Source organism: Falco cherrug, chromosome 3 (genome assembly GCF_023634085.1).
Source record: "Falco cherrug isolate bFalChe1 chromosome 3, bFalChe1.pri, whole genome shotgun sequence".
In the NCBI taxonomy this organism is placed as follows: domain Eukaryota; kingdom Metazoa; phylum Chordata; class Aves; order Falconiformes; family Falconidae; genus Falco; species Falco cherrug.
The window spans coordinates 73,113,028-73,127,816 of NC_073699.1; the positions used below are offsets into that span (position 1 = coordinate 73,113,028).

Sequence of the window (14,789 nt, forward strand, 5' to 3'; positions counted from 1 at the left end):
TTAGTTGCATACACAAGATCAAATGTTGTCAAAGCAGTCCAACAAGCTCTTGGTTGAGAGGCAGAAAGACTTGTTAGGAGAGACAATTAAGATTTCATGAAGCTTGGCTAGATGTTGGAGGCTGGATATATAGAAATTCAGATATTGCTAAAACTATCAAGAACAGAGATGTGTGAACTTCTTTTTAGACCATGCTCTAAAAGAATAATCTGGTTCCTGACAGTGGTTAGCAGGCACGGTTATAATTTTGGTGCATTTGAGGTCATTATCACAAAACTGGGAAAATTATGGTCACACAGAAAAACTGAACAAGTATAGCATGCTGGGTCTTAGATTTGATTAAAACTGTTTATAACAAAATGAGGGAATAGTCTGCTTCCTGCCCAGTGCTTTGGGTTTATATGTTGACTACCTCAGTTGTCATTACGGGCCAGATATAAAGTGGGTGATAATGCAGAAGGCAGAATCCTGAGACTATTTTTCTAAAACCTATAGAACATTAATACTTACAAATTGTTCAAATGAGGTGGCTGGGAATAAAAAAAAAAAGAAAAAAAAAAAAAAGAAAAAAGCAAGGCAGCTTGCTTTACTTTGCTAAGTGCTGCCTTTGGCCACTGCCTGTTTTGCTATGGCAGCTCTGAAGGTGGGACTCAGCACAAGCAGGTCACAGCGTCCTAGACTGAAGGGGCTCCAGCAAGGGCCTTGCTACGCTTTCGGCTTCCTCACCTTCCATGAGTTTCTTCACGTGAAGAACTCCAAGGGGGAAGTCCTACCATACCATATACTCTACAGAAGTGCAAGATCTTTGTTGTGTTACGAAATCTTAAAAAAGAACGCTATCTTGACATTGCTCTAGCAGAGGCTAGATAATTCAAAAGCCATCTCACATCAACAGCAATGGCTGAGGCAACAACCTGCCATGAGCAGATGGTGGGAAGAAGAGCAGAAGGTAACAAAAACAGAAGTTTTAAAAGCTGATTCCAAAAATACTAGAAAACTATTTGAAAATGTACTGTGCATTTGTCTACAATAAATGCCATTATAATACTTTAATTTCCCCGTGTTTCACTAAAATGCTTGCAGGCTCCAAGAACCCTATTTGCAACTGGAGCACCTCTCCAAGGAAGAAAACTAGTTCATCATAGGAAACATGACTGCCAGAAAAGAGGAGCAGTGATGTATGAAAATATAATCCATTGAACATCAGACCTGACAACCTCAGAACTTTTCCAGGCTAAGTCAGCTAATAAAACCATTTTTAACATTATAGGTGGATTCAAACTCAGCAAAATGCTATATTCAAGTTAAGGAATATTTGTGCCTTGAGCTGTCATAAAGATTAACAGCAGTGGAGAGTATGTTAATTGGTGAAGCCAAAATCTCAGAAGTACTGCAATGTGAAGAGAATTAAAATAGAGTTTTAAAAGTTTAATTTTTTTTGCTGGCTAGAAAGCAAAAATGTCACATTGCAAAATATTCCCCAAGGGAAAATTTTGCTCTTAGGTGCACACAAAAATTCCCAGCGGTCTAAATTCTAATTCTTATAACATCAATGTGGGTCACTTTCACTGAATTAAAAACAAGACTCCTTTTAAAGGCTTTTAAAAATTGTCCACAGATGGGTAGCCTAGATAGAACAGAAATTGGCTTGCCATGCAACTATTCATCAATGAAGAGTTGTCCAATTAACTTAAATCAACAGATGTTTGTAAATGTGGTACAAAAATTATCATAAAAATTCATTTATTTTATTCCTTTTCTTAAGAGTATGCAAATCAGTGATGTAAAGGATAAAAATAAGCAGGTTAGAACTAATTTTATACGTAATAATTTATTCATTAAAAACTGATCTAGGATTTCAGGATATTTAGAAATATATCATTTATGTGCTTTAATCATTCTCTAAACTCTCAGTATTTATTATAAAGCAAAACATGTTCGTATGATAACAGCTCTTCAAAGAACAGTAGAAAGTTATTATTAAGATTTTCACAAACTGGTTTATGAGTCTTCCTATTGCTTCAACCTTCATAATATTATGTGTACACTCTCTGAGAGTTCTCCCTTTATCTTTTTTCCATATTTCATATTCCCAAATATCTGACAAAAAGTTAAGAATTACATTGTTGTGCCAAAATAATATTTATAATGAGCATAAATGATCACTAAAATATTCAGCATTTTTTTGATTTACGTGATCTGTATTGGAAGTTGCAGCTTTTATAGGCATCATTAGATGTTAATTTTTAAATTCCTACACCATATTATTTTAATCGCTCACAGTTGACACCCGAGTCATGTAATTCCACATTGCACACTATCTAAAGGCATTCTTCAAATATGCTTGAACAAGCTCTTGTGTCTAATCATTTATTACTAACTTACAGCACTCAACTGATCAGCACTCTTAAAATATATTCATTAATTCTAGAAAGCATTTCAGAAGAAGTTGCTTCTAAATTTTCTGTGAGCAAAAAGGATTTTGGAATAACATTTCGAGTCATAGCCTCACATTATTTATTAAAGCACTTTGCTAGGTAAGCACCTTCTCCTGCTCATGATGAAATTAAGCGATTTCCCACTCACTGATACAGGAACAGGATCAAACCAGTAAAATCTTACTATAATTTGCCTGTACAGTGAAATAATAATAAAATGCAATGTATACTAAAATAAGTGAGAATACTGACACTAAAATTTTGCATCTTTATGGCATTTATTGTCCCAAAAGAGTCCTGGTGTAAAGCTAGTAAATAATAACTTCCTTATCTGTCTGAAATCTCAGTGAGAGTTTTAGGTACACAGAATGGAATTATCAGAGCTGGAAGGATCCCAAGGCAGCAGGGTTAACATCTGTTCCCATGGAAAATAAAACAAGAACTGTAATACCCTCAAGCACTCAGGAATTCAGTTTTATACCAGTTCTAAAATATGTTATCTCTAAAATCATAGCGGTTTTTAACTCTTGAGTCATGACTGAAGGGCATTCACATCTCAACTGTAAACTGAGGTGCTTCTGCCATGCTGTCTTCTAGGAGGGAAGGGAGATAAATCAGAGCAAGGTCTGAGGAGTTTGTGGACTGTGGCTGATGCAGGATAACTAATCTTGCTGCTCTGACCACTGTGCATACTGAGAATATGCTGCAGCTGAAGGCTGTACTATGTTTGCTGAGTTTCATCCCCAAGCCACAGAGGGCTTGGAAGTATTCATGGAAGATCTTTGCTTGTCATTTCAAATGGAGACATAGAAGCAGTAGCATCCCTAATTTTGCCATACATCTTTTTTTCTTCTCTTAGTGACACCAAATGCAGGAATAATTATAACACTGAAAAACACTGTTAGTCTGGAATGTCTGTGATTGATTGGTTTTTACCTATACATCGTTGCATCATCTGCAAATACTCACCTGGAGGCACGGTTCAGCTGTGCCTGTACCAGTCTGTACTTGTTTGATTCACACCTCATCTGCCAGTTAACCATAACAGAGCCTAGCTGGCTCTTCAGGACCATCACGCTCCATCTAGTACACGCTTACATGGCCCATCTAGTAAACAAATGGCCCATGCATATACGTCTGTTTTCTATGAAACAAGTATAATCTGTTAGTGATCTGCTTTTCAACAAGGACAGTAAAATCAGTTTCAAGAAAAGCACAGTCAGGTGAGAAGATGTTCATTAAACTCTACACACTATCAAACAAATCAGAAGAAGAACAAGAGGCACTGGGGACTGAAAACTCAGAACTGTTCAGTGATGCAGATGACATGAAAGCCTTCCAGGAAATCTTTTCCTTTCCCATTATATTCTCCTAAATAAACCTTTTCCTGCAATGTTGCTTTCTAGACTCATTGTTCTTTAAAAAAGGTGTGTGTGTGGGTAGGGAAATGGCTATAAATTTAATTCCTCTCCCAGAACCCAGACCCTGCTGACTCTTCATCTGTTCCCTCTGCACTCAAGATATTTCTCTCTTGGGGAAGGAGCAATCTTCCTCTACAGGCAACAATACTTGAAAGAGCCTTGACATAATTTTAACCTGCAGTTGTTTGCTAGGCTACTGTATTAATTGACACATTATATGCTAGCACAGCTATCAAGAACTGCATCAGGCCCTAGGGCAGTTAAAGCACCTAAGACTTTTCCTTCTGCACCATGCTTCACTTTCCTTCTGCACCTCCCTTAACAGCAGTGCTCTAGTCATTCCTTGGGAGGGTACAGCTGCAGTTTCAGTGACAGAAATTGCTAAATTTCACAAGCAGAAAATTGGAAATTTGCAACAATGTCAACACCACACACCTCGCACCACATTTTTATTTTGGATTATAATGGCAGAGGAGTCTCTGTCAAAACAGTTTTTATAGCATATATTGCAAATCCTTAACTCTTTTCCATGGGCTTGTATATGGAGGAGAAGCATGTTGTGCACATTATCTTGCTGATATGGGATCATCACCAGAGATACACAGTCATGTGTCATCTGCCTTTGATCATAAGATATGGACACGGTTTGAAGCCATGGTATAGGTGGACAGAGCTACTACAGGTTTCTATTATTTTTCAGAGATGGTATTTCATTGGTATGCTTACTGCCAGAGGGTCACTTCTCCATAAGTATCTGTAAGATATTCTCGTATCACCCTTTTTCAACAGGCACATGAACAACATTTCCTATCTCTTGTCAAAAAGAACTTGGTGAAGTGAGGCACAGGGTTTTATCACAATGAAAGAAGATAAATATCATTTTTCCTTCTTTTTCTACTACATGCTGGAGGGGTGACAAAGGAACACCTTACCTACCTAGTACTTCTGTTTAACTAGAACACAAAATGCCATCTATTGATCAGGAAAAACAATTAACTTATGCAAGAGATAGCAGAGTTCCTATGTTGCTTGTCCGGCATGTATAGGCTGTCCCCTCTTTCAGTATCTTTAGAATACAGAAAAGAAAAACAGAAAAAGAGAAAACAAACCCCCAAAAAGTTAAAACAAAGGTGGCTTGGAAGCAGGCAGCTACAAAACAAATCACACTTCAGAAAAACCAGGGTGGTGGAACTACTGAAATGTGCTTTGTTTCTTCAGAAGCTTGAAGGAGAACTACTTTGTGAAGCACAAACCTGCACCACCACTTAGACAATGCAATCACCTTCAACAGAGCTGTTTCTTGATTATTTGTAGGTACTTCCACTCTTTGTACCCTAAGCAGCAAAAAAGCAGCTTCTAGTGCATATTATGTATTATGTTAAACACTGTCTAGATACAGACAAAATTAAATATAGAGCAGAGGAAGCTAAGACACATTAGCCAGATCTTAGAAAATATTTCACTAGCTTTTCTGTTAATGTATGTTGTTTATTTATTTCCATCAAATATCCACCTATTAGAATGAGAGATGCAATAAAAAGTGTTCTGCAACTTCAGACTAAAACCTTTTTTTATTTGCCACCAACTGTATCTATTATATCGTCAGCTGCTGATTAGCTTGAGGGCTAATCTTGAAATGTCACAGTTAATCTCAGTTCTCACTTTAACAATTTAGGATTTCCTTTTGTATGCAGTTTTGCATCGTTGGCAGATGAAGACATTTGCACTGAATTTTCCTAATGAGCAAACATTGTTTATGACCCTATGCAAAATTGCTGATGGCTTACTTTAGCAGCTATTTTAAAGAGTCTACTAAATGAACTGGCCATGTCAGGAGCAAATTATTTAACCAACCCACTGTACTGCTTTCAGTTGCTCATCTGAGTTGGAAAATGTACTAGAAGTCAGGAGGGAGTAAGGAAGTAAGAGATTCACCATGTTTATCTCCACTGAGGGAGGTTCAAGGTTCAGGAAAACCATAAAAAGATTCAGGAGGTCTTGCACACAGCTAGTCCCCAAGTATTGTTCTTTCTTGTGCTACAGAAGAAACCCTGTACCAGGAAGCAAGTTCTGAAAAATCAAGAGGAAACACAAGGTTCACATTGATAAACTGTGGGGTCAGGTGTGGAAAAAAACTGAGACTGGCCAACAGTCAGGTGGGGTTGTAAGCACATGCCTGTGTGTGCATACACACACATATATATACACATACATACATATGTTTTCCTGATAATGCATCTTGCTAGCGTACTAGACTCCCTCAAATCACCCAATTATGGATAATAGCCAAATGCAAATTGTCAAATGCTCATAATTAAAACCAAGTCAAATTTGATGGAAAGTTCAAAAGCATTTCTCAGGAACAGGTATCTTTATAGTGTTAGGTATTCCACTGCACACTAAACCTCCACACACACCCCTTTATAAAATTAAATGTACTTTTAAAGCACTATTGTAGATTAACAAGAAGTTGCTTGATTAAAATTTCTGCCCTCCCCCCAATAATTTTACTATCTGCCCTACCTCAGCCATGCTAACAAAGAAAATTTTGCTCCAGGTATAAGTAGCACTTGAGGCTTTATTCAGAACTGTTCATGCAAAATTAACTGCACTTATCAATGCCACTACAGAAATGTTTGTTAGAACCCCAAATTAAACATAAATTCAGTCTGCTGAAATCTACGCTAATTCCATTTGATTGTCTGCCAAAGAGCAAAGTATTCCTTAATTTAAGTCTTAGGGTATGTGATTTTTTCAGGATGACATGAAATAAATATTTTCTCCCTGTTCTTATTCTGTTGCTAACACCTCCTATATCTCTGAGATTTCGGTACAACAGTGGCTACTGAAGCCTGGAAAGTGGAGGCAAGCTGCTAAAATCAATCTTCAGAAATAATCAGCATCAAGATAGAAAATTAACTTCATATCAATAAGCATTTTTCCAGTTATGAAACATGACTGGATCCATTCAAATTCAAGGTGCCAGGCACAGACTTGCTATTTCATGGCTGTGGTTTCAATTGTGCAGCAGGTACTGTGATGGAATTTTATCCTACTGTGCTAGTTTCTGGTTGGCATAAAAAGACAGACAACACTGTATTTAATTTTCTCTCTCCTCTACTGTAATACATTTTCCATTATGCACAAATAATAGAAGGCCATAAGGATGAGAAATAAATTAAAAATTCTGAAACCTGATTTATAATCACAAGTAACAGCAATAAACTCAAGCAGCAGAAAACCCTACCGCAACAGTTACAGGACTTCAGGCTGTAACAACCAGGGAGAATTGGTAACGTTCAGGACATCACATCAGTGACAAAAGTGATTAGAAAATTAGAGGGAAGTATTTTTTAAAACTAATGTCATTTTTTTGCATTAAAAAAATAAAATTTTTCTCCATCAATACATTGTGGCTTTCCTACCACCTGGATACCCCATGGAACCAATATAAACTTTCAACATACTGAGAACAAATATGGTATATAATGTCTTTCCAAATATAGCCAACATTTTTTGATAACAAATATAAACATTGCTGTTGTTGTAAGGTACTATGTAACCACCCATAGCCTTTACAAAGGAGGGGGGGAAGGGAAAAAAATTACTAAAACAAATTCCTTCTCTTCTCTAGATGGCTTTTCATTCAGTATGCACTAAATATGACTCATTAACCTGAGAAGACAGCACTAATTCTTCACTAATTATCAACCCTATCAACCTACTATGGTAGTAGTATTATACAAAATAAAGTTAGACATTTTTCTTTTTTATTTTTTATTTTCTTGTTAATCTTTCAGGCAAACTATCTTGCTTTAGGAGAATTATTCTAGCTCTGTGGAAAATTCTCTTGTTCTTTCACACATACGTGATGGGCATATTATAGGAAGTATGCTATAAACTGCTGTATAATTGTAATCCATATATTTAGATATCCCATATATATTTTTTGTTTCCCATCACATTTTCACTCTGTATTGATTCAAAGTAGTAACACTTCAACAGAGACCTCAGTAGATTCTCCAGCTCTAAATTACTTCCAGTGGCTCTACCAACTACATAAGGGGACTCCTCAGACATCTAAACTGTGTCAAAATAAATTGTGCGAGTACTTCTTTTCTTATCTTTCATTTTCTGACAGTTAGGTTATCAAAAAGAATGTGTGCCGTTTGAGAAGAAGGATATGTTAGCAAGGAAACAGGCATCTGGCAGTTTATAAACCATTAAGGTGGCACGGTTGCATTCAGTTTACAAAACTGGTTTTATTTGGATTAAGTGGAAAAAATAGTCCAAAATCCTTTAAGAGATTTTTTGTTTTAATAACTTCCCCATTAAAAAGTAAGTGCTCTTATAAGCAAGGAATTAGAAAAAATCTAAGCCATGAAAGCCAAACTAGTCACAAATCAAAAGGAATCCTGTCCTGAAAGCTGGTTGTTGCAGATGGACCTTTCTAACCACAAAGTGCCTTACTCATTTTGAAAACAGCCAGCGTCAGGGGATCTGACTGCAGAATTAGGACATTCAGATTAACAAAACTGTAGGAACATCCCTGCAGGTCTGAAATATTGCATTTCTCATTACATAGTCCTTTTGCACCTGTAAACCAGTATCCATTTTACCTTTGAAAAAGTGTTGCAGATAACTGTTTTACTATTTTCTGATAAAGCACCGAGTATGTTACTTTGCTCTCTGTTCAAAATATACGAGAAAATTATATGGCAATTAACATGACTATAAGTCAGATAAGTGTGAAGGAAAAATAACAGAAGGAACCACGAGAGAAAAAATCCAGAAAAAGAGCAAAACCTTCAGGAATTTAAGGAATAGCTATAATTTTCTTAGCAATAGATTTCTGACAGTAGAATTAGAACAAGCAACATTTATGTACTGAGCTTCTGATGCACAAAAAGAGGATTAGTCCTGTCAAGTTCTCAGACAATAGCCTAAACTGTTTTCTAAATATTGTCTCCAAGAAGGAAAAAAAAAAAAAAGACATTCTGTGTAATCAGGAACTAGCACACTTCACTCCCAGCAAGTCTTTTTAAAACTGTTTAAAAAATTCCACAAAAAAACCAGCACTCAACAGTGATTAATTTTTTTTTTGTTGTTAACTATAAATAATTTCAAAGAAAATGAAAACTGGGTAAAGGGATTTATTATTTATGACATGACAGTATTGCTTATATCATATTCACAGAAAGCATAAAGAAAGATGCCTCTTAATAGATTTTGCCTTTTTAGATTCTTGTCTACAGCTTCTTGTCTACCTTCTCCTCTTACCTAATAACTAACAACATAGTTTATTATATCATTGGATGGGGTTTTGAATATTGGTAAGACTTGGTCCTTCCTTTTACTACCTCTTTTTTAGAAACTCATTTTATGTTTGGCACAGATACTCTAGAATAAAGTAATGTCCTTTTCTTATTTAGAATAAGTTTTTAAAAATAAATTATAAAAATTTTATACTAAAATATTTTTTCTGGAAAGAAATAAAATGAGATATGGCACTCCAAGATGTAAAACTTATGTTCCAGTGAGAGTTTTAAATTAGGTCAGAAATTACAGCTATTAATTAGACTGAAGAATAAAAAGTTTAAAAATATTTCTGGCAAGAATCAATCTATTCCTTCAACTTTCTGAACATATCAATGCAAAACATTTCATATCTGCTATAAAACCCTTCTTCATACCCGAAAAACTTGAGTATTGTTTGTTCCAATTATATCATAAGGAAGTGTAGCTGCTATAGATTTTCTTTTCATATTTTTCTGATTAAAATATTTCTGCGAATGTATTATAGGAACAAGCATGACCCTTGCAAATACCAGATTTTGGCTGTGCATTGTCACGATGACTTGGTAGAGAAATGTTTTACAAAGCGCTTCAGACAAACACTAAATGCAGCGAATAATTGTGCGGTAATTTCCTTAAAAAGCATTATACCTGGGGGAATAAAGTAAGTAAACATGGCCGAATGTGGTTGGTGAAACTTTGATTCATTCCTTCCCTAAAGGGATGCAGTTCATATGTGAGGTTTTGCTGGTGTCTCTGAAACTAACAAAAAAGAGCCTTCTTAATCTTAGGGGGTTTGTTTTTTGGTTTTGGGGGATTTGGGGTTGTGGGTTTTTTGGTGGGAGGGAGGGAAGCAGTGAAGGGTAATTAAGCAGTGCTAATGAAATTATACATAATCATCTGTCAAGACTAAACAGCAGGCAAAATGCTAAGACAGGGAAAGAACAAAAAACACCAAAAAAAGAGAACTGCATAGCAATATACAATTTCAACCACCTTGAGAGATAACTGTACTTGGAATAACTCAAGACAGAGATGTCTGAGTCCCTGCAGTCTGGTTCGTAGCTGCTACTGACTGAAAGGTTTATTAAAGATCCAGTCCTGCTATGGATGCAATGGGATACCCAATTCTTTTTACAGAAACCTTCAGTCAAATTCAATGTAAAAAGAAAGCAAAATTCATATTGAACAGGAAATTAGATTCTAGTATTGTCTTGCCATATGATTGGTTTTTTACTTACACATCCTAAATTAGCTTCAATTGTACTGTGATACAAAACATAGGCTTCTTCAGCAATTAAGGACACCAAAAAGTTGAGCCTGTACTCATTGCTGATGTCTATACATAGGAATTTCCTCCTTGAACCAATTTGTGACATGTATGACAGTCCTAGTTCTACTTCAACATGTTTTGAGGTTAATTGATACCCAAGACAATTTAAATTAACATAGGGACAAAATCTGACAGGCAACTGCACAGTGGCAGCAATGACGCCAGCCTCCTGCGTGCTCTTGCTGCAGGGAAGTGCCTAAAAGCACTCCCTCTGCGCACAACTGAAATACATATTTCTTCAAAACTGATTTCCTTGCCTACCCATGTTGCAGCCCAAGTACATGCTTAACGAAGCGTGTCCCTGTAAGTCCCTTGCTTGCTGTTATGGGAAACTGTGAAGAGCATTCCCCCTAAAAAGGAGTCTGCTCATCTTTCTTGGTGAAGGAGTATGGCTCTACAGCCTCCTGAACACATGTGCCATTAACTTCTGACTGATGTTGCCTCAAATGCAATTAAGGAATAAAGAGTTTTTAGGGCCACACTCCTATTGCCCATTTTACTCTTCTAAAACCAGAGGCAATGTCAATTAAAAAAAAAAAAAAAAAGGTTTACTACGTATTTGCAACGGAGCAATTGAAAACTGAATGATATTATTATTACTACATGTGACCAGTTCTTTTTAAGTCATAGTCAACAGGCTTTGCACTTGACTGTGAAAAAAATACAAATTATAAATAAACTTAAATGGCAACTGAAGTATGTTGTAAGAATATCTAGGATGTACGGCACTGGAGTTGGAGTCATTAGCATACCTATTACCAAAAATAAATGAAATGATGGAGAGAAATAGCAGGCATTTTCAGATCACATTCTAGCTACTCCTCAACTGCTAAAACAGTCACTGAAATGGTCACTGCGGCTTGCAACACTTGTGGTTCCCTTGAGACCACTCTCACTTGTTATTTCAGATGACATCCATGCTTAAAAATCTGATAACTTAGGAACTGTACAGTGTCATCACTTGGCATAAGAAGACAGGTAATAAGCAAGAGTCTCAAGGCAACAACATTAATTTTTAAGATAAAGTAGAACTGTGGAAGCTCTGAAGATACAAGAAATACAAAATGTGTTTCTTTTTCAAGAGTATTTAAAATTTAATGCTTGCTTCAGCTACTGACATAAAATCACAACCCTCCTCCACGCAAGTATCTGTTTAGGACTTACCGTTACTCCAAAGAAGTTGGTTTCATTCATAGCATCCAGAAAAATTTTGCCAAGTTTGTGATTCGTGTAGTTAAAATCTTCAATTTTTTGGTGCTTGTTGGTGGCATTCAGATACTTCATTGCCCGCTGCAGGGTCTTGGCAATCACCCATATTCCATCATACGCATAACCATGAAATTTGCTGGATTGCCCATCACCGCGCTTAGCATTGTATTCCCTTTCATATTGCTGTGGAGTCTGCAGAGGAGAAAAACTTCAGGTTTACTCCAATACTTAACGTTTTACAGAGTTGCATCCTAACCTACACCTCGAACTGCACCCTCCAATTTAAAGACATGCATGACTGATACAGAAACAGCTGCCAAAACAAAAATTAAAAAAGAAACTATAATTCCAAAAACAAATGCTACCTGACTTACAAGATTGATGGTGAGACTGGGAGGGAGACCTAGGAGACAGGCTGAAAAGCAGTTGTTCTGCTTCTCTGTATGAAGGACAACTTTCTCGGGGTTTTTTTTGGTTTAGTACAAAAGGCTTCAGTTCAAACAAAGGTACCAGCATACTGGTCAGACATAATACCAGACAAAGAGGAAGTCTCTATCCCTGCAAATGAATGATCTTATTACACTTTATAGAATAATGCAAATCAAATAACCTTCACTTGAGCAACTATTTGCTTAATATGAAATTAGCTGAGTGGCAATTTGTCTGTGTTTTACTATGCTCTTTGTGGTGTGCTATCTTATGATGAGTTGCCTTTTCGTGAAGTTGCCTTGCATGCTCACTCAGCAAGGCATGAAAGAGAGATGAAAAAAAGATGAAAAGCAGCAAAACCAGGGACGTTTATTCGTTGGCCAGAGCTTGCATGAATTTGTTCTGTGATAAAATGTTATGTACTTTAAATGTGTGGAAATACCACATATTTACATATTTAAAATAACCCCTGCCTGCCTCCCCCACAGTTCTGAGACACAAAAATCAGCAATGAAATTAAACATTTTCAGGATTAGGTTTAAACATAAAAGTTTGCTGTTTCTGCACTCAACAATTTAACCTGACATGACACAGCACATGATGCTGCTGACTGCAATTCCAGCTTTACTGTACATTTAACTTGTAATGTTCATACCAGGGAAAGAGAACAGATTTGAGGCAAGGGACTTTACTGCTTCCTTACCCTGTAGAGAATTGGAATTTATTTCCAAATATTTTAAAATTGCAAACCAGTGGAAGGATGAGACTAACCATGATGACTGCCAGCTCTCTATGTAGAGGAACCCTCTAGCTTCACCTCCCTCCTCGGTGCTTTGCTGTGTCAAGACACTTCTGAGACAACTGATGGTGTAATAAAATAGATGAAGGAAAAATACTAACCCTTCCTGAGATGGTCTTTGTCACTTTTGAGCTGAGAGGCTCAAAATCCACTCCAATATAACCTTCCATGGCTGCAAGAAGATTTTTGCTGAGACATTGTGAGGAATTAATCCAGGATTCCCACCAAAGGTTTTCATACCACCCTGGAATAATCCATTGATACTTGCTGCCATACATTTCTTCATCATAAGCCTACAAAGAAAGAAAAATAGAAAAGGTAATAGATATTGTAATAGACATATTGAACATAAAAGTAATTGCTTTCTTTTCACATTTTTTCCATTATTAATGAAATTATTGTGTAACTGAAGGATACACAAGTATTTTGAATAGTTTAGAATAATTAGTAGCTCATAATTAAGACTCCTTTCTTTAAAAGTCCCGTCTTTAAAATTCAGGCCATTAGAAGAGAATTTACTAAAACCTATTTTTCTTTTAATAGAACATTTTTTCCGAAACAGAAAAATAAAATATTGGATTCTAGAACAAGGGGAGATAAAGAGGAACACTGGCAGAAGACACAGCGTTTGCACAGAAAATTCTCCCTAACACAACTATTACATGAGTGGTGGGACCACCATGCTACCACATTTAAACTAAGTTGTTATCATCCTAATACCATCCTATGATACCATGAAACAGGATAAGTTTAATTAAGAAAACTTGGATCCTAGGCAGCATCAAATCACAATGTTGCAAATATGAACTAAGTGACTGCTAAAACAGAGACCACAGGCAGCATGCATCAACAGTAAATCGATAAAGCAAGCAAATCTCCGTGATTTCTTCTTTTTAAGAAAGAAATTTCTACAGGTGGAATTTCCTATTATTTGAATACTGAATACAGCCCACTCTGCTCCAAGATACTGAGATGCTGGTTATCTCTTTTCAATACGTAGCAGATACATACAACAGGAAACAGAAATGCTTTATTAGTCAGGCACATATGCTGTTGGGCCTAGGAGCTGATATATTCACAACAGATAGTGTATTCCATTGCAAGGAGTGTTCTAGGATAAAATCGGTAAATTTTATCTCTGATGTTTCTCTCACTGTCTTGTAACTAGATATTTTTCTTTTGACATTTCAGTCAGACTCCATTTCAAAACAGCAGGTTTCATGCTTCTTTGGCTCCCAATATAAGCAATACTGGAGATACAAGACATAAGATAAAAATTCCCATTTTTAGAAATACGTGGTGCAGCCTTAGAGCTCTTAACTGGAAAACTGCTACATCTTCACAGAAAATGTTACAGAAGGAGGAAAATGTGAGAATGCAAACAGGACATATTAGTCATTCAGAACACAACCATTCTGAAAAGTATCCCAAAGATCACACCAGAAACCTACCAGATAAATAAAGATGAATGGCAAAAAATGTGAAATAGGGCAGCCACCTAAATACATTAATACCCAAATTAAAATTAGGCTTTAAATCTGCGAAGGCTATTATACCTGAAGGCTATATATAGGCCAACACAGTTCATAAATGTATTGTGCACAAAGCAGATTTGTTTGACCCCTGGTTGCAGGAGCTTTTGTTCAGCCAAAATCAAATTTCATGCATTTGTATACAACGTTGCTTGAAAGTGCTCCTGTCTGAAACCCAGTGCCTTGCGTCTCATATCTTACTTATTTCACAATCCACATAAATTGTCTCTCTCTCGCTCATTAATTCTAAGCAGAATTCCATCTGCTTTTGCCCTCCTGCCCATCTCCACTCCTGCTATGATGACATTGCATCCCAGGTCCACTTGCGAGTAA

At 36.5% G+C, this 14,789-nt stretch overlaps 1 protein-coding gene across 2 annotated transcripts in view; it reads right to left on the reverse strand.

Annotated features, from left to right (window-relative positions):
- GABBR2 (gamma-aminobutyric acid type B receptor subunit 2) overlaps positions 1–14,789 on the reverse strand; it is a 487,779-nt gene that overhangs the window by 236,754 nt on the left and 236,236 nt on the right. For both annotated transcript variants that reach the window (XM_055706084.1, XM_055706085.1), the window contains exons 6-7: positions 13,026–13,217; positions 11,652–11,888 (exon numbers count right to left, since the gene is read on the reverse strand). In XM_055706084.1, the coding sequence (XP_055562059.1) occupies positions 11,652–11,888; positions 13,026–13,217 (429 nt within the window). The remainder of the gene's footprint in view (positions 1–11,651; positions 11,889–13,025; positions 13,218–14,789) is intronic.